At 29.6% G+C, this 25,059-nt stretch overlaps 1 protein-coding gene and 1 long non-coding RNA gene across 2 annotated transcripts; both read left to right on the forward strand.

The window, feature by feature from the left end:
• The first annotated feature begins 3,555 nt into the window (after window positions 1–3,555).
• LOC149889477 (uncharacterized) lies at window positions 3,556–7,521 on the forward strand. Its single transcript, XR_016451381.1, has 3 exons — window positions 3,556–3,695; window positions 4,549–4,981; window positions 6,012–7,521. It is a non-coding gene; the product is annotated as an uncharacterized LOC149889477 (long non-coding RNA).
• Window positions 7,522–10,523: 3,002 nt separating this feature from the next.
• On the forward strand, window positions 10,524–24,292 carry LOC145182487 (exportin-1-like). The gene is made up of 33 exons (XM_090083667.1): window positions 10,524–11,042; window positions 11,441–11,542; window positions 11,762–11,834; window positions 11,937–11,998; window positions 12,172–12,216; window positions 12,765–12,880; window positions 12,980–13,045; window positions 13,379–13,427; window positions 13,644–13,685; window positions 13,817–13,894; window positions 13,976–14,030; window positions 14,293–14,366; window positions 14,504–14,635; window positions 14,760–14,786; window positions 15,004–15,198; window positions 15,281–15,419; window positions 15,644–15,747; window positions 15,935–16,012; window positions 16,220–16,320; window positions 16,404–16,459; window positions 16,826–16,905; window positions 17,051–17,182; window positions 17,418–17,688; window positions 21,217–21,323; window positions 21,412–21,534; window positions 21,690–21,761; window positions 21,874–21,949; window positions 22,326–22,418; window positions 22,528–22,662; window positions 22,880–22,992; window positions 23,076–23,134; window positions 23,303–23,399; window positions 23,484–24,292. Exons 1-33 carry the CDS (start codon window positions 10,914–10,916, stop codon window positions 23,631–23,633), a joined length of 3,231 nt encoding a protein of 1,076 aa, XP_089939793.1. The 5' UTR covers window positions 10,524–10,913; the 3' UTR covers window positions 23,634–24,292.
• Window positions 24,293–25,059: the final 767 nt, after the last annotated feature.

Here is a 25,059-nt window from a genome sequence, read left to right on the forward strand (position 1 = left end):
TTAGTAAAATGAATTAAAATTATTTACACTCAATATTAAAATATTTATGTTAATTTACATTCAATATTAAAAGAAAGAGAATCGGTTAAAGGAAAAATGTGATTAGACGCTTTTCAATTCTCAGCTTCTCATTTTGGAATAGACGCTTTCATTTTCAGGTTGAAATGTAAATTTCATAAAAAGGTTCGACTTTTTATAAAAAAAGCGGTCATTTTTAACGGCATTATTTGCAGTTAATTGCACATAATGATTACTAATTTGTTGTAAATCAAAACGCAAAAATAATAATAGTACAATAAGTACAATAAACGCTAGAAATCAATTATGAGTTAGGAGGTGGTATTGGTAGGTGCCAAATTTGCCAAAACAATAAGTTTCGCACTAAAATCGCAAAAGTCATTTTAACTCTGAGCAACATTTAGCAAATAGTTTTTATATCTTTGTTTATGGTTTTATCATCGTTGTTAAAAGACATGGGAGGTTCATGTTTTTATGAAAAATGAGATTGGGGAGTTAATTTTTTTTTCATGTAGATGAAATTTGCAGTAAATGTTTAAAGACTAATAGGATTTAAAAATAGAAAGACAAAAATATTATAGGAGTTAAATGTAGAAATATAGAATTATTATAGGAAAAAAAACTTACAAATATATATATATATATATATATATATATATATATATATATATATATATATATATATATATATATATATACAGTGTCTCAAAAAATTATCCGACCAAACATTTTTTTAAATATTTTTCCTTAAAAAAGTGATGTATTTTCGTAAATTTAGACTGTTTTGGTAAACTAAAGATTAATAAAATAAAAGAACATGTTTTTATATAGTTTTATTTATTTTAATGTAAAATATGAATCACAATGTTTTCAGTCTTAAAATAAAGGAACTTAGGTCGTTTTTTTACTGTCGAAAAAATATTCGACCAAACACATTATTTGTTTCATAGTAAATTATTATATAACAAAACAATTATTTTAATACTTTGTTGGGCCTCTCTTCTCTTGGATTACAGCTTCTAGACGTCTTGGCATTGATTCGACTAAAGATTTTGTTTGTTCTGGTTGAATCTTTTCCCAGACTTCTTCAATTGCCACTTTGAGGTTATCTTTTTTGGAAAATGACCGATCTCCAATTTTTTGGTCTAAAATTTCCCACAAATCTTAAATGGGATTAAGGTCCGGTGATTGTGCGGGCCATTCCAAGACCTCAACATTATTTTCAGCAAACCACTCCTTGGTTTTAGTGGCACTTTGCTTGGGATCGTTATCTTGATGAATTGCAAAATTAGATCCCAGCCGAAGTTTTCGATCAGATGACTTCAAATTTTGCTTTAATACATTTCTGTATTGCACCTGATCCATTATAGTATCAATAAATTGGAGTTTTCCGACACGCTTCCTAGCCATTCAACCCCATACCATCACGTTACTGCCACCATACTTGACAGTTTCTCTCACGCAGCTTAATTTGTAGTCTTCTCCGGCTTTTCTCCAAACTTTTTGGGCTCCATCAGATGACTTTAAGTTAAATTTCGATTCGTCGCTCCACAGGATCTTTTTCCAGAAACTTAACGGCATGTTTTTGAACTTAGCAAACTCCAATCTTCTTTTCATGTGTATCTTATATCAAATATGGTTTGTTCTTACTCAAATATGGTTTATTACGCACAAGTCGTCCTTGAAATCCTTGGTCTCGGATACGATTTCTGATTGTCTGATGCGGATAATTTGATTCCATAACTCTCTTCAGCTTGCTCAGTCAGTTTTCGAGCAGAAATGAAGCGATTTTTCTTGACTTGTATAATAAAGTTTCTATCAAAACTCTTAGAAGTCTTTTTTTTTTGCGACCCTGCCCTTCTTTTGTGGCTGTTGTTCCGATCAAATTATACTTCTTCATTATGTCGGATACTGTATTATGAGGAATTCCAATCTCTTCCTGCACCTGACGATAGGTTTTACCCTGATCGGCTAGATTGACAGCTAAATTTCTCTGAGAAACAGTCCAGTGACGTTTACCTCCAACCATTTTACTTAAAAAAACATGAAGCCTTTTTTTTATACAAAACTTTTTTTTTACTACAAAAAAACTGTTTTTTGTTATGCAATTTCATTAATTGTATAAAAATTTGCTAAAATATTTCAACAAATTTTACATAAAATTAATTAAACTTACCTAAATGTCGCTTGGTCAGATAATTTTTTTACAAGCCTATTCAATACTAAGTTTCTTTTAGGACAAATATTAAACCAACTGAAGCATGAATCAAAAAATATGAACGCTAAATAACATACTATTCCCAATAGAATTAAAATGACAGACGAAGTACCGCTATTCATTGTTTTTAGTATAATTTAGAGAAAAAACATTTTTTTTGGGAAAAACTTGTTTGGTCGGATAATTTTTTGAGACACTGTATATATATATATATATATATATATATATATATATATATATATATATATGTCTTGAAAATACAGCGAAGGATAACAACTTTGTTGGTACTGAGAGTTTCATACCGGCGTACCGGCAATCATCAGTCAAAATACATAATGAAAAAAAACGTTACAAAAGAAAACATTAAAGAAAACGAAAAAACCGTTAAAAATGCCGTTAAAAAAAGAATTATCCTTATTAATGGCTTCAAATTTGTCTTTACTGTCAAATGACCAAGCATGTATTTATCCATATGCCTACACTTACTCACCAGCTCTTGTTTTTTGTTTAATAGATTTTCGCCCCTATGGTAATTTCAGTTTTTTCATAGGGTACATCTTCTTGTGGCTGGTTGGTAAGGTTGACATTTTCTGATGATACTCCGTATAACAAACGGTTTACCGTTTTTTATTTTATGCGCCACACTTCTTGAGTGTCGTTCGGTGTCGTTCGGTGTCGTTCTTTTACTTTGCAGTATTAAACGACTTAATGTGGTTTGTGTATCGTAACTTAAAAGGTGGTTCACTTATGCCAATATTTTCTTTCCGATTTTTTAGTAATTTCTTCCGACCTTCCGAACTATTTAGAGAAAGTATATATTGTATAATTGACATCAATACATTTTAAAGAAATATTAGATGCGGAGAGTTTTTTTTTTACAAAAATCCATCAAGAATTTTGGAGTCTACGATAATATTTTTTTGCTTAACGAATTTTTAACAAAATCAATTTTCAATTTTATATGAAAAAAGTCTTGTATAACCCGTTTAAGTTTTAAAAATCTCATTTCCCAATTTTGTTAATGTTGGTAACTATATATATAACCGTAATATTTCCAGATCATGTAAATATCTATTGATGTTTACAACTATTGCTGAAAAAGTTGGTGGTTTTAAAATGTTCGAGTGCATTCATGATTGAGTGCGCGTAGATAAGATAATTTTTTGTTTTTTGCGTCTTACGATTAAGGTAAGTTTTTGAGGAAAGATAAAAATTTACTCTGTCAAGTTCTAATTCTCATTACATGTTGACATTTTTATGGTAAATCTTCTATAATTGAAATTTCCAGATTTTAGTTGAAAGAAAAGTTTTGGTTGCTTTTTAAAAAGGTTTATTTTCTAGATGATTAAAAGTACTTAGCACTGTTTCACTTTCCCGTTTTAATTGTACATTAGTTTATTTTTTGTTCATATTACCGAAACACTGATGTGGTGATTTCTTTGTTTCCAAGGAACATTCGGTGAGTGCTTAACAACTTCGAAATTTTTTTAAACAAAGTTGTTTCATTTAAAGATTATTGCTGAAGTTTTTGTTAAACATAAAATTTGTGGCGAAAATAATGTTTGAAAAAACTGCAAGTCAAAATTAAGCGTCAGTCTTTTTGAAGATTTGGACTAGTAAAAACCCGTCCTTTCGAGTCCGATACTCAAAAAATCTCGTTTTTCCCTGTCCTACCATCAACCGATGCCAATTCTGTACCAGTGTCGTTGGACGGGTGTCATAAAAAATGAACGATCCAGTGACCACACGATACTTTCCGTTCTGAAACTCTGATGCTTAGTCAAAACATCTAGATGCCTCTGAGCACCAGCAACTTTAACTGATCTTGAGTTATGCAACTTAGAAAATTTGTTTAGAAAGACATTCCTAACCCAACAAGGGATTACATAATGACTGGAATGACTGGAATGCCTAAAACTACCAAAATGTCCTAATATTAGTTACTGTAGAAATCAACCCAGAAAATACGTACGGATTACCAGAAAATGAAATTCCAGGGCATTTTTAGTGAAATATTATTACCAACCTGATCACGGTTTATTCTGTAACATTTCTATAATTTATCATAATTTATTCAAAAGAAAGTCTATACTGGCCTGGGTTTTTCTACATGTTGCAGTATTAATAACTGGCACAGCATTTTTTACGAGTTCAAAATTTTAGCTCTGAAATGTATAATAATTTATGAAAGTTTTTTAAAACCAAACCAAAAATTTGTTAAAAGGCTTTTATACCTTGACACAAAACATCAAAGAGAAAATAGATTTAATTTATTTTTAAATTTCTGAATTTAGTATAATTATCATCTTTAGTGAAGGTTCATCTACTAAACGGAAAAACGAAAAATCATTTGAAGTAAAACGAACAGGATTTATGCTGGATTGGTCTACTTTCATTTATTAACACTCAGTTCCAATAGTGAAACTTATGGAGATAGGATTTTGAGGAGTATGGATTGAGTATTATCATTCTGAAAGAGCATCCATTTCTGTTCCAAATACCGTAATTCTGTCCGCATTTTTTTGCCACTTTAACTACCATTCCAAAATGGAGTGGACAAAAATTTTTGCAACGCAGAAATTAATGGGAAATATCTCTGAAGCGTTTTTATTGGTGAAGTTTACTCTGTCTCTGCAGAAGTAACAAATCCAATCGAGAATAACGACGTTAAGCTATATATGGGTGATCCATGGTACGATGCGCAACCTGGATATATAAGAAACTTATTCACAGACGCACTATCAGGTATCCATTAAAATGGGTTACTTCTATGTAAAACCTTTTGTAAAAAAGTTTTTTCTCAACCCAGAGATATTTACTAAAAGACAAGTTTCTCTGCTCTGCTCAGCTTAGAAAACAGTAACTGAAAAACTGCTTTTCGACGGCATTTTAAAAAATATTATTGCCGATTCAGCTCATCATTTAAACTCTATGGAAAGAAAATTTAAATTTTTTGTTGAGAAAATATAAGTAAATTTTGATGCTAATTTTGATTTTCTTTCTATGGATGTTAAATGTTCAATGAACTCGATAACGAACTTAATTTTTTTTTTTTTTTTTAACCATTCACTTTACTATTACAGCAGAGATAACCATTCACTTTACTATTACAGCAGAGATAACCATTCACTTTACTATTACAGTAGAGATAACCATTCACTTTACTATTACAGCAGAGATAACTCAAGCAGAGCAATGGATTTTCTAAACAGGGTTTTCTAAGCAGGGCAATGGGTTTTCTAAACAGGGCAATAGGTTTTCTAAGCAGGGCAATGGGTTTTCTAAACAGGGCAATAGGTTTTCTAAGCAGAGAAATGGGTTTTCTAAACAGGGCAATAGGTTTTCTAAGCAGGGCAATGGGTTTTCTAAACAGGGCAATAGATTTTCTAAGCAGGGCAATTGACATATTCTTCTTAAAAGTAGTTTTTATGAAATTAAAAGCGGAAAACAAAAAGACATGGTAGTTAATTTGATTTGCTGCGAAGTCTTTTTAACAAATAACTATTTAAATTTAAGAATTAACAAACGTTCGTTATTTTTTTATTTTTCGGATTGGATTAAATAAGATTTTTTTTTTAATTTGCATTAATTATGATTTTAAAGGTATGCAGCAATTTTTCAAAAAAAAAAATTTTTTTCGGAAAAATATTTTACAATATGTATTAAGGAACTGAAATGTTTAGAGTAATTATTATAAAAATTATTAAAACTAAAAAATGAAATGTTGTTTTTAATTTTAACAATTTTTCCAACTTTTAAAAATATTTTTATTTAGAAAAGATATGAAGAATAAGAACAAACAAAAGTAATTCACAACCAACGTGAAGGTATTTTTGGGTAATCCGTGGATTGAAGCGCAATATTAGCGGATATATTCAAAACTTGGTCATCGTAAACGCACTTAAAGGTAAAATTTTGTTAGAGTAACATTTGTTTGGAGGTAAAAAAAAAAACGAAATTTGTTTTAATGCAAAAACATTATTGCACTTCTCATCTGATGGATTGGGAAAGAGGAAAAAACATTTTCTATTAATTTATAATCATGATAAAGTTTGATATGTTAAGAAATGTTATGCGATTTACTTCGAGCTTTCTATAAAATTAATCCATTGATATTTGTTTGACAATTAGGATATTATTTAAAAGCATTACGAATACTTTAAAAACATCGAAACTTTAACAACAAATATTTTTCACGAAAACTTCAGTGATATTGTAGAAATTTTCTTTTTAACTGTTTCGGGACGACCCTCAGTTAACTAAAACTTCACTTAAAACAAGCGTTTATTAAAGCAAGGTTTCTCATTATTCTCAAGATCAAAAGAGAAATCTTTATTACTCAGCAAGAATCATTCATTTTCACTAAAGTTCAAGTTTTCAGCATGCAGTAGAGAGTGACACGGGTTTAGATGCTATCTTCATCCCCACCCGAGCCAGATGTTTCCAACCCGACGGTTATCAAGTTTGTCCCCTTCCAAATCTATTCAGAGTAGATTTGTTCAAATCCCCACCCCATCGCTTTGATTTCTCTCTTCATCCATAATCGCAAAATTATTTTTTGTATTTTTACCTTTTATCTAATATGATAATATAATATGTAATATTTTTATAGATCTCGGCTGAGTTGTATCTGTTTGGCATACCACTGAGTATGTGCAGATGACGCCTTTCACACTCTCGTATTTAAGTCACTAAATATTTGGAATAGCAGACAACTCATTTTTTTCATTCAAACATTTTACCGCAGAAAATTCTCCTAATATTAAATAATTCACAGTATGCCATAAATTCTCGAAAAACGCCCGGGCGTTTTATTTGATTATTTGATCCGATCGAGATGCTTGCTACTACAACGACCTGTTTTTCGCATTCCTCTCTTCGTTTTGATCACTATCGAGAGTTAAGTTGTAGAACTCGTTGAATCTTGTATTTGTCATAACTTTTATCTAAATGGTAGGAGCTTATTAGAGGAGACGCTTATTCGAGGATTTACGGTGGTTTGCATGATTAAAACTGAACAACCAATAATGAGAAAATAGCAGATAAGTTATAAATACATTGACGTTAAAAAACAATTTTTCTTATTAATCACACGATATAAGTTGTTAAAAATACTGAAAAAATCACTGAAAAAAATTCTTTTGTTTCTTCAAAATAAAAATATTTTAACAAACTATTATTTCTTTAGCAATTTTCTATGCAGTTTTTAATGCAACTATTTGTTATTATAATAAATATTAAGATTAATATAAGGATTTCGTTTAGCTATTAGCAGCACACAAAAATATGCACCAGTTCAATTTGTTAACACATCAAAATTGAGAACGACTAAATATTTGGACTGAGAAATTAGCTGACTTTGCAATTAAATTATCTTGAAGTATCAGTCCATCATCGATATCTATATTTTCTTTTTCCTTCAGTCCATCACCAATATATGTTTTCTTTTTCCTTCGGTCCATCATCGATATCTATGTTTTCTTTTTCCTTCGGTCCATCATCGATATCTATGTTTTCTTTTTCCTTCGGTCCATCATTGATATCTATGTTTTCTTTTTCCTTCGGTCCATCATCGATATCTATGTTTTCTTTTTCCTTCGGTCCATCATCGATATCTGTTTTTGAACTTTTTATAGTTTTCCAACTTCCATAATTATTGTTTGTTTTTTGTTCCTATGACTACTTATTATTTATTTACATGGCAGGATGAATAAGTCTTCGTGTGTGCATCTTGGTGGGATGCATTTTCCTAATCGCTGTTTTTTCCATTTCTTCCTTACAATTGGCAATAAAATCCGGGAAGAGAATATCCAGGGGGAAAGTGCAGGAAATACTATATAGGTTTTCTTTATTTTAAAGGTATTATATTATATAAAGGTATTACATTATATTATGGTATTATATTAAAGGTATTATATTAAATTATATAAGGTATTATATTATATAAAGGTATTATATTATATAAAATATTATAAAATTTTACAAAATTATAAAGGTATTTTATTATAAAGGTATCTTACATTATAAAGGTAAGGCATTATATAGGAAATATTTATAAAGGTGTCAGTTTAATCAAAAATAATTTACTAAATTAATAATTTTTTTTGACAATAATTTTGTTATCGATTTTGAGCTGTATGTTATTTCTATGTTTTACTTTACAATAATCTTGTCATCCGTTCTAATCCAGATACATTACTTAAAAGAAAACCCGGCAGATCAACAATAAGTACCACCATTGTTGACGACATTTTTCCTACAAGAGAAATTTTTTTTAAGAAAACCAAAAATTTTTTCCTAACTTGCAGAGTTGAATTATAGAATCTTTGCTTTTCCATTTGCTGCTTTAGGCACCGATTAGTGGCAAATGAAATTGTACAAACCACAATATCCCATCCACATTGAGCAAATATAGTCAAATCCAAAACTTTAAAGATTTTCCCCCTTTCTCCCCTTCCACCCACAACCTCTATCCTCATACTTCCATCACTCTTGATCAGCTTTACTATAAAACTATACAATTGTTTTTCATTTAGTTGACAATCCATGCATCGTCAAACATGAAATTGGTCAATTGATTTTCTATTTAATTGAACTTCATTGACATTGATATTGCAAAATTGCAATTTTAGCACATTGAAAGCTCGACTGGGCAATAAAACGATTCTAATTATCATTTTAAAAGTTTAAGGGCGAAGGTATATAATCCTTAACTTTTTGAGAATTTGGTGATATGCTCTATTGAACCATTGCAATATTTTAAAAGTTTTTTGCTCTTACTTTAGGTTTTTTTTATTGATTTTTTTATTGATTTTTTTTTTTTTTTTTTTGTGTTAATTAAGAAATTCTCTTGGAGACGGTGAATTATTTTAAAATTGTTGGTGCACATGCTCCAAGTGCTTCTTTGCTATCAGTGTTAGATAGTATTAAGTAAAATTAAAATGATTACTACAAAGAGTGTAACTATGATCAAGTTCCTTATAGGATCTAAGTCTTGTCGATGATTATTACAAACCTAGATCTAAAATTGAAATGAAACCGAACATAAATATGGGATAACTGTTACAACTGAGTTACACAAGTTTTAAAAGCTCTTACAATTATCAACATAAGCTAGAATTGTAAGGTAAGTTAGCATATTAAATAAAATTAGAAAACAAAGAAGTATTTTGAATAAATTTATTTTTGAAATAATTTATGAAAGCATTATTTTCAGAGACTTTTTACTAAAAATGAACTAAAAAAGTCAACATCGCAATCTCTTAAATCTCTCAGTTCAATTCCAATACTATTACTATAGTTTAAATTTTCTTTTTTTCTTCTGTTTTTCTTGTCTGGGAATCTAAAAAGAGATATTGTCATCTGGGAATCATTTCCGACATTTTTTTTGCAATTTTTTATACAGTTACTGGCCGCACAATAAGATTGCTAATACGTATACATCAGTTCTTACATGCTATTCATTGAAAACCACATTAGAGAAGCAATCACACTTATTTTTTTTATCATTTTAAATAAATCTGATTTTAATCTTAAAACGTGGTAACTGAATTGTCCTTTTTCAATTATTTTCTCATATTCATGGTTTGAAGAAACAATCTTGATGATAACAGAAGCAGGTTTTACAATCAAAATGATTCTGTATGATTTCAATAACTCATAAAATTCCCTTTTTGAACAAAAAAATGCCTATTGGATTTTGATCCCTTTTTAGTTTTTATTTTACGTTGGAAAATATCCAGAAAAATTACACGTAGCAATACGTTAATTTTGTTAACAGGAAGCATTATTCAAAAACCTATTATGATCATTTGGAATTTGACACCAACCGTAATATTTTCTTAGTACGCCTTCAGTGACTATAACACAATCTTCAGAATCATTATTGACGTCTCACAGTAACTTGGTTAAGTGTAAAGTTTCTCAAATAAATGTGAAGTTATTTTTAGCCGTAAATGTACATTTTAAACATTCTCTTTTACTCGAATAAAGATATTTTATATGTATAAAATTATCGCGGGATAAAATGAAAAAACTTCTGATTTATTATTATAAAGATCAAAAAGTTAACAATCTCATTTAGCTTTCTTTACCTAATTTTCTTTACTTTATTTATATGCAAAGTCCGATGTGAAGTGCTAAAAAAAAGATCTGATTAAGTCCTTAAGTTCAATTATTTTTCCATTTTACAGGATCATGATCACTCTTTTAGTTTATGAAAAAATTAAAAGATTAATAACCATGGAGTCTAATTGTTTTTCTGGTTATTAAGACAAAATTTTCTTAAAGAAAAAAAAAGGAAAAATTGATTTTAATTGTTTTCCAGTTTGGCCTTTAATTATAGTTAGTAACTTAAGATAATCTGATAAGAGTACCGCAAGCCTACCCACAATCCCTTGTGGAAGCGATTTCCACCAAATATTAGGACTTTTAGACGAGTTGGCATTCTTTCACCTAACTCAAACATTTTTAACTCGAATCTTAAACTCGAAAGTCCGGAAAGCAGTTAAAACTGCTTCTGTCCTATGAATAATAAGTTACCCTTGCATGCTCCGTGTGCTTGTATTGTAAACAACGGTCTTGTTCAATTTTAATTGAGAAAAATGCTATAATGCTAATCAAAGCAATATTATTTTGATAACTTTTACAATTTTTTCGCCTTTCTTTGTCTAGGATTATGAATTTAATAATGAATCAAGTTATAAACGAAGTTGAAGTAAATAAGTTGCTAGATTTTAATCAAAAGTTTGATATCACACTATTAGATCAAGTGGTTAACTTCATGTACCAAGGCCATGGTCCACAAGTAATATATATATGTATATATTTGTATTTTTTGATTTTCTGCATTAATGAAATAAGAATAGTTACTTATCTAATGTCTATGTAATGCTACTAAAACTAATAAATGTTAATAACTATATTAAAATTAAATAGCATTCCATTAATCAAAAGTGTTTAAGTCTATAACATATTTATATTGTATATGTGGTTACATGTTAATCATATGTAGTATACATAAGTAGTATGTTAGTTTGTTAACACAACACACCAACACAGCTACATTTACAGTATTGCTTTGTTATCTTTGTGCCATCTGCACTGTCGCTTAGTTTGTAAACCTGTTTTATAGCTGTATTTTAAATTTCTTATCTATAGCTGAGGTGTATTTTTGTTAACTAAAATTAAGTCAATTGATTTTAGCACGAACTCGCAAAAAAGATATTAAATCAGCTTAAAGAACATCCTGACTCATGGATGAAAGTTGACTCAATATTGGAAACTTCTAATAACCAAGAAACTAAGGTTTTTTTGTTTTTTTTTTAAACTGAAGGATGAAGTTAATTTTTCACCTATTACAGTCACAAGTACTAGTTCAGTTTTATGGTGTTTAGAGTGCATCAAGATTTTACTAGGTCCTTGACTAAAAGAGACATTAAAGAGCAAATGAGTTGTGGTGTGTGTTTAAAGTATTGTATGTGCAAAAAGCTCAATAACTAAGTAATAGTCTAATTTTGTTTTCAGTTCTATGCTCTACAAATTCTTGAGAATGTGATTCGTACACGTTGGAAAATGCTTCCATTTGAACAGCGGGAAGGTTAATTTTGTTTATATTTACTATAATTTATGATTATAGAAGAGTTAATACTATTAACACTACTTTTATGTTTGTTAAATAGTTATGTTTACTTTAACTTAGGTATAAAGCAGTTTATTGTTGGTTTAATAATCAAAATATCATCATTTGAAGAGACTGCTGAGGTAAATTTTAATTCAATTTTGTTGTGAATATGAACTAAGACTATCAGATGTTTGATGAAAATGAACTGAGGCTATATAATGATTTTTCTTAGTAGTATGTTTTTTTGTGCGTGTTTTTATAACTCTTGTTAATTTCCATGCATATTTTGATCTTCTTTAACTAATTATTTTAGAAACAAAAGGTTTACTTGAACAAGTTGAATCTTATTCTCATACAGGTAATATACAGAAAATACTTTAAAGAAAACATCTTTCAGAATGAATAGACTTGGATTTGTTAGTTTGAAGAACTGCCCTTAGATCACCTAAAACTATACCAAGCCTTTTTATTCGATTTCTAAAAGTTTAAGAAAATTTAATTAGAATATGTCAATTCTAAAAATTGCTCTAAGTTATCTATGTTATGAACTGATTATTATTGAGTTTATCTATAAACTTTGCATTGTTTACTATTCTAATAGCACTTTTAAGTAACAGTATGACTTGTTAACAAAGTTTTCAAAAATTGTAAAGGTAGAGTAAGATTATATGGTTGAAACATTTTTCACAAATACTTTATATACCTGTGTATAATTCACTGAAATGTATACTGCTTACATTGCACAATTTGCAATAATTTTTCATATTTTTAACTTGGAAAAGTTGAGAATTAATTTACTTGCACCAGGTGAATTTAAAGAAAAATATATGGTATCTAAATAATGTGATGCTCAAATAAATTTAATGATTAAATCAGAAAAAATGGTTAAGTCTGTTTTCAATACAGGTTGTAAAGCAAGAATGGCCTAAGCACTGGCCTACATTTATCAGTGATATCGTTGGTGCTAGCAAGTCAAATGAAAGTCTTTGTAAAAACAACCTCATCATTCTTAAACTGCTCAGGTAAAATATAATACAAGTTTTTGCTTTGTTTTACATTACTAAAATAGATGTAACATATTCAGAAGAGTTATATATTTTATTTGAGTTATTACTCTTTAGTGAAGAGGTTTTTGATTATTCTCTTGGTCAAATGACACAGACTAAAGCTAAACATCTCAAGGACAGGTATAATAGAAAATTGATATGGATAGTTAAATAAATTTATACCATTAACACAAGCATAAAGTAATAGCATAAATAAATTTATGTTTCACTTTTAGATTCATTTCTTTTTATTCTTTTAACTTCTTAGTTCTAAAACATAAAGGAACTGTTGTTACTTAGAAATAGGTGGAGTTTTGGTTGATTTGTTGTTTTATTTATAACTCAGACTTATTTATTGAGTCTTAAAAGAATTTCCACTTCAAACCCTATTTTATACCCTATGATGATGGATTTACAAATGCAAAGCATAATTTACTCAATTCAATAAAAGAGCTTCTTAATTTCTCTTTTTAGTATGTGTCAAGAGTTCTCTTCAATATTCCAGTTGTGTGAGTTTGTAATGGTAAGTCTGGATCTCTCTAAAAATTATTTGCTCAACAATTAAAAAAGATCTATAGCCTAGAGGAGTTGAACACAGGTATTAGTGATATCATTCTTAATGATATCCCTAATCCCTGTGTCTAACTCCTTTTACATACTGTTCATTGCATATTTGCATATTGTATTAGCTTTTGTTTAGAAATGTTTGAATCAATTCTGAATTTTTATCATAATTTAGGATAATTCTATGAACATACCACTTATTGATGCAACATTAAAGGTACCGCTAATGAAAATAATTGGCTTAACAGTAGTTAATTTAAAAAAGTTTTTTTTAATTTATTAACTAGTGCTTAGAGCTTGCTGCTGAATGATGCAGAATATTGTAAATAATTATTGATTATATTTCAGACCTTATTAAAGTTTTTAAACTGGATTCCTCTTGGATATGTCTTTGAAACAAAGCTCATATCAACTCTTATTTATAAAGTAAGCTTTTTTTTTTACATTATTTAAATGAAATTGTTGACCATAATTATAATCATCTCACATTATATTCTTTATTTCTAGTTTTTAAATGTTCCAGTATTTCGTAATGTTACCTTGCAATGTTTAACAGAAATAGGTAAAATATTTTTAATTAAATTTTTTTTTTTAATTTAACTGAATACTAGGTTGTTTTTTTTTCATCCTTAAGTAGAATTCTGCTTGCAACTCCACGTAAGTAGTTTGAGAGCGCAATATTTATTTTTCCTTACTTTGCCTTGATATGAATTTCATTGTTAAAAAAAGAAGTTGTTTTAAAAGTTTTGGCAAATGTGTGAAAATGTGCATATAATAATTTTGTGAGCACATTTAAATTTTGTTAGCACTATTCCATTTTTTAGGGTGTATAAATAATGCACAATACAAGGAGCAGTTTACTGTTCTATATAGTTTAACTTTGGCTCAATTGAAACAAGTAAATTTTTTTATTACCTGAGTTTTTATAAATAAAATAAATTTGTAAGTAAGCATTTTTTATATTTTATCAATAAAGTTTTTTAAATTTTAAATTGATTTACAAACAATTAGTTTTTTATTCTTAACTTACTTTAGATGCTTCCATTAACTACAAATTTAAAGTTAGCTTATGTAAACGGAAGTAATGATGAGCAGAACTTCATACAGAATTTGGCACTTTTCTTATGTTGCTTCCTAAAAGAGCATGGCGTGTTACTAGAAAAAAAGGTTTTTTAAATTTAACTGATAAAAATCATTTGTGTATAGAAATGTAATTTTGAAAGTGCTAATTTTAAATTGTTCTATGCTCTTGAAAGATAATGTAACTTTGATGGATTTATCTAATTTTTAGAGTGAATTAAAGGCATCATTATTAGAGGTAAACAAACGCTTTAGGTTTCTTTTGAATGCAGTTATTTAGAGTATGGTCATTAATTATATTATACAGTTATTAACTGAAAACTCTAGGTGTGTTAAGAGGTAGGAGAGTTTTTTTAATAGTTTATGTTTAGTGGTTATATCATGAAAGCTCTTTTTATAATCTGTTCAAAAATTGATGCTAAGTTATTTATCTAAATTATCTTACTTAATTTTAGGGTTTACAATACTTGCTTCTTGTATCAGAAGTAGAAGATATGGAGATATTTAAGATATGCCTAGAATATTGGAATTCAATAGCTTCAGATTTATATAGGGAAAGTCCTTTTTCTGCTCCAATGCCACTTTTAGGCTCTCCTTCAGCTGCAGGCATGACTCCACGGAGAATGATTTACATGCCTATTTTATCGAAGGTAAAGCTAAGTTTGTTTTTTTGTTTTTTATTCATATATATCAGAATTATTTTTAAATAGTTGGTCCTAATTTGTAACTTAGATTCGGTATATAATGGTTTCACGAATGGCTAAGCCTGAAGAAGTATTGATTGTAGAGAATGAACATGGTGAAGTTGTTAGAGAATTTATGAAAGATACTGATACCATTGATAACTACAAAAATATGAGAGAGACACTTGGTATAACAGAAGTTTTTGAATTAGCTTAAATGTTTTGTTAAATGTTGTTGTTTGAATTATATTTGTGTCAAACTCATTCATAAAAAAAAAAATCAAACATTGTTCTTAAAAAGAGCTGTTAAATAATTTCTGGAATTATTAGAAATGCAGCAATAGAAATTGTAGTAGGCTTACTTTTCAATTTTTTTTTTTTTTATTGTTTTGATATTATCTTTTGAATTTAGTTTACTTAACACATTTGGATTATCAAGACACTGAACATATTATGACAGAAAAATTGCAAAATCAGGTTAATGGCAGTGAATGGTCATGGAAGAATCTAAATACAGTGAGTTTAGTTGAATCTAAGTAATTTTGTAAACATGCTAAGCCCCTGCATATTAAAGTTATCTTTTTCCTTAATCTGAACCTTATTCAGATTTCTTAAAGTGTTAATTTCCATGTTATATTTTGTAAAACACATTCATTTTATAAGTACTGTACCTTCAACCTATTGAAGCATGAACTTTTTCTAGCTATGTTGGGCAATTGGTTCTATAAGTGGCGCAATGCATGAAGAAGATGAGAAAAGATTTCTGGTGATGGTCATTAAAGTAGGTTTACCTTTATTTTCGTTCAATGTTATCATTTTGTATAATTTATGAAGTAGACCTAAAATGTTAGTACACTTTCACAGAATCTGAATTAATTTCTCTATTAAAGTGGGAAAGGTTTTATCTTCAAAAAAGAACAAGAATTAGCTAGAAATATTTTTGGAGAAAAGTGTTATATTTTTCTTACTAATTTTTTCTTTTGCATAGGATTTACTTGGTTTATGTGAAGTAAAACGTGGGAAGGATAACAAGGCTATTATTGCATCTAATATCATGTACATTGTTGGTCAATATCCAAGATTTCTAAGGTTAGTTAAAATTATTACATGGTTTTCTGTCAATCAAACATTTACTTTTAGCTGTTTAATATAGTATTTTCTGTTAACTTTAGGGCTCATTGGAAGTTTTTGAAGACAGTCGTAAATAAGCTGTTTGAATTTATGCATGGTATATTTTTTCAAATAATTTTAAAAGATTGTTAAAAAACCAAATGGTTCAGCTATGTGGTTTTAACCATTATGATAATAAAGTTGACATTAAATTATATATATTCATAATCTGATATAGATTTTTAAAACATCAAAACCATCTTTTGATGTTTTAAAAATGAATTTTTAAGAGGAATTCTTTGACTGTATTTCCTTTTTAAATCTTAGTCTTTAAAAACTTTTAAAAAGTTGATAATTGCTGCATTTAAATCTTCCTAACTAGTATAAAAGGTTTTGGAAAATGAGATTCTTCTGGTGATTTTGTAGGCAAAAATACATTTTTAGGTAGATATTTTTTCCTGATATATTCAGTTTGTTCTTTTAGAAACTCATGATGGTGTTCAGGATATGGCTTGTGATACATTTATAAAAATTGCTCAGAAATGCCGAAGACATTTTGTCCAGGTAAATAAAATACTCTAGGGAAGCAATAGAGATTAAAGCTGGATTTCAACACCATTTCTATAAATCTAATTATTCACTTAGTGTTGGAAAAATCTCAAATTAATGTAACAGTCTCACATTAATGAAACTCATTGTGTGTTTTTAGGTAAACCAAGGAGAGGTAATGCCATTTATTGAGGAAATATTAAACAATATCAGTTCAATTGTGTGTGATTTACAACCTCAACAAGTTCATACCTTTTATGAGGCAGTGGGATTTATGATAAGCTCACAAACTGTAAGTGTTGTCTCAGTATTTGTTTTGGTTGATTAATTCGTTGTAAAAAAAAAAATGTTGTAAAAAATCATGCTTTTTTAGTGATCTGTCCATAATTGTTGCAAATAGGAATATGATTTTAGTTTTAAATTTACATGTTTTTTTTATTCTTATCTTGCAACATTTAGCACAAAATCAGACCTAAATTATAAGTTTAAATGTTCTATGATATATTGAGAAAATCTTTTTATGCTAGGATCAAATTGTTACAGAACGTCTAATTGAGAAATGTATGCTTTTACCTAACCAAATATGGGATGGTATAATTCAATCTGCAACTAAAGATATTAGCATCCTTCGTGATCCTGAGACTGTAAAGCAATTAATGAATATTTTAAAGACAAATGTTAGTGCTTGTCGTTCAATAGGGCATCCATTTGTTATTCAATTGGGTCGAATATACTTAGATATGGTCAATGTTTACAAAGTGCTCAGTGAAAATATATCTTCTGCAGTTGCTCAGCATGGTATGTTTTTTTCATGAAATTTGAAATAATTACATAGTCAGCATCCATTATGATCTGATAAGTTTAAGAGCAGATTTTCTTGTAGTTTGGAATTTTTAAGAATTTAAATATTTGTTGACATAAAATTCTGATATTACCTTTGTTTCATGTTAAATAAATGTTATTCTTTATTAAATGTTATTATAGTTTTATGTTTTTAATAAAATTTAATTCAATTTTTTGATTTACTTTAAAATATAGTGTTTATTTATTCATGACATTACAAGGCATGTTGTTTTTATTCAAAAGATTTAAAAATAGTTTTTCAGTTTCATATATATATATATATATATATATATATATATATATATATATATATATATATATATATATATATATATATATATATATATATACAGTATTGGACAAAACATTTGCAACCAACATCGAACAATGCTAAAAAGTGTTCCTAATTTTACATGTCTTAAAATTGAAATGAACTATACTACCACAGCAAACAGTTCAGGAGTCTAGAGTCATAGCATGCCATGACATGAGCAATCAGCTGACAGGTGAAAGCACACAGGCAGAATTTTGTTGGCAAGTGCAATTTTGCAGCGGACAAAACAAGTGCAACTTTTTTGGTTTGTTTCATTTTCTTAAGTCTGGTCCATGTCAACGTCACGGAAGTTTTTTAATAATTAAAGGAAGTATCCAGAAGCATGCAAAAGCTTCCAGAAGTTTCCAGAAGAAGCATCTGGAAGCATCCAGTAGCATCCAGAAATATTTTTATGACTTCAAGTGCAAAAATGGCTCCCGACAGTCTTGGATTGGAACTAAGAAAGAAAATTATTGGCGATTACGTTAGTGGAATGTCACAAAAAAGTATTTGTGATAAATATCGCGTGAAAAAATGGACCGTATCAAGACTATGTTCCAAATATCGTTCTACTGGGAAGTTGGCAGCAGATAACAAAGGTGGAAGACCGCGTTCCACCACTTCTAGAGAGGATTCTATGATCGTCAGATCCGTCAAGAAGGATCCCTGGATATCATCAGTCGAGATACAAAAGCAATTAGGAGCTGCCTGTATCAGACCGAACAATCAGACATTGTGCTGTTGAAGCCGGATTTTTTTCTCGACGCCCTGCAAAGAAACCGCTGACTTCACTAAAAAGCCAGAAGAAAAGACTCCTGTTTGCTACATCTCATATTGACTGGAATGTGCAGAAATGGCGAACTGTCCTGTTCAGTGATGAATCGAAGTTCAACATCATTGGGAGCGATGGCATTTGCCGTGTTCGTCGACCGGCTGGAAAATGCCTTGATTTATGTTACTGCCATAAGACCGTGAAGCAAGGTGGAGGCAATGTAATGGTCTGGGGGTGTTTTTCTGCTAACGGTCTAGGTCCAATACATCGAAACGATGGAATAATGGACCGTTTCATGTATAAAAATATCCTGAAAGATGTTATGTTACCTCATGCTGAATGGAATATGCCACTAAAATGGGTTTTTCAGCAAGACAACAATCCGAAACACACTGCAAAAGTAGTCAAGCAGTGGTTTCAAGACAACCACCTATCGGTGATGGATTGGCCGCCTCAATCTCCGGATCTCAACCCTATCGAGAACCTGTGGGAGATCGTCAACCGCAGAATTAATGGTGAAGGTGTTCGTAATAAGGATTAACTGTTTGAACAAATCCAAAAGGCCTGGGCAGCGATTCCACCAAGTTTCATTGATCACCTGATCGAATCTATGCCTCAAAGATGCAAGGCTGTGATCGACAACAAAGGATTCGCCACGAAATATTGATAGCGAAATACAGCTTGGTCAACATTTTGTCAAGTTGCACTTGTTTTGTTCAGAAGGAAATCAACTTTTTTTAATACTTTTGATTAATTTATTAATTTTCATGTACAAGTAATGAACCTTGTGATGAATAAAACTTGAAGAACTTTGTCTCTAAACAGTTGCATAGTTATTTCTCTAAATTGAAAAAAGGCAGCACTTTTATATAAAGAAACTAAATTAGCATTATTTGGTTGCAAATGCTTTGTCCAATACTGTGTATATATATATATATATATATATATATATATATATATATATATATATATATATACACACTACTGTGAGCAAAAAATGCCAGGAATTTGTTTATAAATAAAAAAACCTTTATTTATTATCAATTCATTTTATTTCCCTCAATGTAGTCCCCCTCCCCTTCCTCCTCCTCTTTGTCCTCCTCTTCCTCCTCCCTTACCTCCTCCCCTTCCTCTTCCTCCTCCTCTTCCTCCTTCTCTTCCTCTTCCCCCTCCCCAATGGAATGCACTTGTGGTAACATTTTTTCCAGTTTTAAAAATATGCTACAAAGACTTCTTCTGGTATAGCCTTCTATTCCTTCTTCATTTTGGTTTTATCTCTATCAATTTAAAATGGTGACCACAGAGCAGTCTCTTGAGTATATGTGTTGTGTTTGTGGCCAAATCATCACAAGTTACAAATTCAGTGTGAGATAATGCATTATCGTGATTCAAAAACCAAGAATGGTCTCTCCACAAATCTGATCTTTTTTGACCCACAGCATTATGCAAACAATTTATAACACCCAAATTTTAGTCTTTGTTGACAATTTTGCCAGTTGGAAAGAATTGATAATTCAAAGAAAACTGTCAACATGGCCTTGATTTTTGACTTGCTTTAATGTGGTTTTTTGGGTCTTTGGCACAGTATTCACCTGATTGATCAGTTGTTTCCAAGTCGTAAGCTTAGATCCAAGTCTTATCTCAAGTTTCGATGCGTTTCATTTTTGTCAATAGTCAGAAAGCATTGTTTTATACACTTCAATGTAGTACTGTTTTTTCATGAAATTGTGTGTTTTTGGTACCAATCAAGATTTCTTTTTTCTGATTTCCATATGGTCACTCAAAATGGTTTTCACTGATCCTCCCAATAGTCAAACAAGGTCAGTAAGGTCTCGAACTGTCATTTAACAATTTTGGAGCACCAATTCTTTGATTTTGTTGGTGTGTAGTTCATCAGTTGATGTTAATGGTTGTCCTGGCTGTGCCTGGTCTTCAACACTTTCCTGAACCTTTTTTGTACCACTCTAACTTTTGTTTTCAATAGAACTTGCCCTCCAAAAAGCCTTCTGCAATAACGCTTTAGCAGTAGAAATTTCATTTTGCATACAAAATTTAATTGAACTGCTTTACTGATTAGTTTCAGATAATAGTTTCAGACAAAAAACAAAAAATTCACTCTTAGCTGTTTTTAAACGGATGTGTATCTCAAATGTGCAATTTGGAACAGATAATGGTGACAGGAGTGCCAACTTAAAAATATAAACATTTGTCCCTATCAGAATCACAAAAAAATTCAAGTTTAAGTTTCTTGTTGTTTTTTGCCCACAGTAGTGTACATACATACATACATACATACATGCATGCATGCATGCGTGCATACATACATATTAACAATTGTAAAACCTTGTAGTATTTTTTCATTGTTTATATAAAGGTAATCATTGTTTTATCTGCTCAGGTGAAGGAGTGACAAAACAATCATTAATAAAATCTATGCGTGGTGTCAAAAAAGAAACTTTAAATTTAATAAATTGTTGGGTAAATAAATCAACTGATCCAAAGCTTGTAAGTCATGTTTCTTTCTTGCTCTTACTTTTTCAATGCCTTTTTATAAAAAGCTTTGCATTTCTTATTCTAAATTAATTTTCTGTAGGTTAAAGACAATTTTATACCTCCGTTACTTTCCACTGTACTTGAGGACTATAGCAAAAATGTTCCACAAGCAAGGGAAGCTGAAGTTTTAAACACACTTGCAACTGTTGTCAACAAACTGCAGGTTTAATATAAGATTAAAAATGCAAGTTTAATATAAGAAAAGATTGTAGTGCGTTATTAGTAAAACACTATTTAAATATGAATATTTCAACCAATTGATGAAGATACTTTTGATAATTTTGTTTTGTAAATGACTGTGTGAAATTTCTTTTTCAGAATCACGTTGTTGATGACGTTCCTTTGATGTTTGATGCTGTTTTTGAATGTACACTTAATATGATAAATAAGGTACATTTGTTTGTTGTTTTTTTTTGTTAATAAAAACTTAAGTCTACTTAAAGACATTTTGTATTAACTTCAACTTATTTTCTTTTCTTCAAAGTTTCTCTTTTTATTTTAGGATTTTGAGCAATTCCCAGAACATCGAACTAACTTTTTTATTCTTTTACAAGCAGTTAATCAACGTTGTTTTCCAGGTAGTTTTTCATACTTAATATGCTACAGAGACATCTAATAGTAAATCCAGTTACTGTAATATAATAGTAATTTTGAAATAGAATTCAAAAGAGTTCCCTTAATTGCTTAATCTCTTTTGTTGATAAATTGATAAAATATTGTTACTGTTATTGTTTAAAATTTCTTATTTAAGAACAATTTGTTTAAATGCTGACCATTTTTTGATATATTTTCTAAATTGCTGTTTCTCTTTCTTACACAACTTCCAGGTCTGAGGACAGGTTTCAATTTTTTGCGCTCTAGTTCTAAACCCAAAACTGAAGTCATAGAGTGGTTTTTATTTTATTTTTTTTATTTTTAAACCTATTCTCTTCAATTTGTTTAATTTATTTTTAGCATTGGTTGCTCTTGCTCCTCCTCAGTTTAAACTTGTTTTGGATTCTGTCATATGGGCATTCAAACACACCATGAGAAATGTTGCAGATATAGGTTTTTTTTAATTTTATATTTTTATTTTGTGTTGTCATTTATTCTAAGTGCTATGGCTTTTGGTTTTTATCTTTGGTGCCTAATTTTTTTTATGGTCTTTGTTGCCTAGGCCTTGAAATTCTACTGGGTATTTTATTGAATATTCAAAAACACCCACAAGCAGCTCAAGTGTTTTACCAGCAATACTACATTATGATTCTGCAGCATGTATTCTCTGTTGTTACCGATAGCTCCCATACTGCAGGTAAGTGTTCTACTTTTTTATGTTGATTATTGCAGACTACACAATACAAAAAGAGTATGTTTAGCTTCCTGAGTAATGTTACAATCTTCTGATGGAATGTTATATTCTGATGTTGATGAATGTTAAATATTGAAATGGTTCATACATTAAAAATTAAAAAGACAATTTACAAAAGCAAATTTTTATTTTCAATGAGTTTTGCTATTCTTTATTTTAGCTCTTACTAAACATGCATCAATCTTATCCCATATGTTTACCATCGCAGAAAATAATGGAATAAATGTGCCATTATTTAATCCTACTCAAGTACAAGGTGGAATGTCTAATGAGGTACTAAAATGACAGCATTTCTGCTATTTCTCTTACTTCTCTTTTATTTTTCATCTGAAAGCCATTTCTAATTTTATTTTCAGCTTTACATAAAAGAATATGCTGCAGCTTTACTCAAGCAAGCGTTTCCTCATTTACAGCAGTGAGTGTTTAATTTTATTGTTATCCAAAAATTAATTTTTAGCCGTTATGTTTCTTAAAAATTCCTTTTATGATATCGTGAAGTCTTTTGCTTTTGCATATCTTCAGAAGTTATATATGAACTTTATGTTTTCGTTTAATTTCTATATATCGAGTATTTTGTTTTTAGTCCACAAATAAAGATATTTGTTCAGGGATTGTTCGATCTCGATCAAAATATCGCCCAATTCAAGGAGCATTTAAGAGATTTCTTGGTTCAAATTAAGGTAATTTGATATTATCGCAGTTTTATAAAATTTTTATTTTTTATAAAACTGATTTCTTTATATTGTATCATTTTTCTTGTTTAGGAGTTCCAAGGTGAAGACTGCAGCGATCTGTATTTAGACGAACGTGAGCAGCAACTACGAGCTGCTCAAGAAGAGAAACGAAAAAGACAAAAAGATGTACCTGGTATTCTTAATCCGCACGAAATCGCTGAAGAAATGCAGGACGATTAACTTGGTTTTTTTAGAACATGAGTAATGACACTGTACATATTCGTATCTGTCTCTGAATGGAAGAAAAAAAATTCGCAGAGTTTTCCTGCAGGGAGAGGCCATAAAATGTTTTTCAGAGTTGTTGTGCAGCGAGAGACAGAATATGTTTTTCACAGAGTTGACGTGTAGCGAGAAAAAAAAGATTTATTTAACATTATTTTTTATATAGCAAAAAAAAACTTATTTGATATAAAGTGAGATCTAAGTGTGCGTTTGTAAACGAGGCTTTTTATTGGATGATTTTAGGTCAGCCATGTTTTTTGTTATTTTTGTTTGTTTTTTTCACGCAGCAAGTCTATTTTTAAAAAAAAGGGTTTAAAGTCTTTTTAAGGGACTTTAAGGTACGTTTAAGTTATTGTGCTCTGAAACTTCTTGATTATAGTTTTGGCTCGAAATTAATTTTTTCACTTAATTCGCGTTGTGTGAAAAAAAGATATCTTGTTATTTTATATGAGTTGAAATATTTCTTAGATGACGAACGTAAGTTGCTGGTTTATCAAAGTTTGTAAATACGTGTGATAAGTGAGTCAGCGAAATATAGAGATTTGAGATGTATACTTAGAGAATGTTATTTATTATATTGTGAAACAAATTTCAGCAAAAGCATTTGGCCCGTAAAAGTTTTTTTTTTTCTCGTATTTTTTTGAGGCAGAAAGAAGCATCTAAAAGGGACAGTTGAGCAACTTTTTACGCGAGTTCTCGAGATTTGTGTGTTCACTTCAGGTTAAAAAAAAAAAGTATAAATAAAATTGGGAATTCTAAATTAAAGTTCAAATTGATTCCCTTATTTTTTGCTACGATCGAAATTTTTTAACAGCATTTTCTCGGCACAGTTGTATGTTTAAGTAATTTCCTAGACTAGATTTTTTTTCTTAAAGTTTCCGGATTGCTCATACAAACCAAGTTAAACCTTATCACCTGTCTATTAATTAACTTTTATTGAAAACCTTTTTAAATTACTGTTGCTAGGATGACTTACTTAAACTCACAAGTTTGACAAACAATAAATTTACATCCTCTTGAAAAATGTAAACTATTCGCGTTTTGCAAGTATTAGCGTGACATTTCTTAGAACTATTTTGAAATGTAATCGCTATAAAAATTGTCCTATTTATAGGATTAAGAAGGCAAACATTTATAATCAGTAATTTCCTCTCAGATTAAGAAGTGGGTTGCGTTTGTCATCCAATTATTTGATGATTCTCCTATAAACTAACTCTAAGACTGTTTAAGTTCCATATCGGGGAATTCATTTTTAGAAAAAAAACTACTTTGAAAACTTTATGCAATTTAATAGATGAAACGTTTTTAATTGTTGACTAATCATGTGTTTTCATTTAAAACTGGTAAAAATAAAAATGATAGTGTCAAGGGCTTCATAGAAATA

This window comes from Hydra viridissima, unplaced genomic scaffold, assembly GCF_058129835.1.
Source record: "Hydra viridissima isolate aposymbiotic clone 2 unplaced genomic scaffold, HvirCarnegie_v1 scaffold_4, whole genome shotgun sequence".
In the NCBI taxonomy this organism is placed as follows: Eukaryota; Metazoa; Cnidaria; class Hydrozoa; order Anthoathecata; family Hydridae; genus Hydra; species Hydra viridissima.

What these genes read in the sequence shown, in the direction of transcription:
- LOC145182487 (XM_090083667.1), top strand. Translation starts at nt 10,914, where the DNA reads ATGAATTTAATAATGAATCAAGTTATAAACGAAGTTGAAGTAAATAAG. An exon ending in GCTAAACATCTCAAGGACAG is followed by an intron (nt 13,046 to 13,378) that starts GTATAATAGAAA and finishes TTCTCTTTTTAG; the next exon opens with TATGTGTCAAGAGTTCTCTT. An exon ending in CTGTTGTCAACAAACTGCAG is followed by an intron (nt 21,535 to 21,689) that starts GTTTAATATAAG and finishes TTTCTTTTTCAG; the next exon opens with AATCACGTTGTTGATGACGT.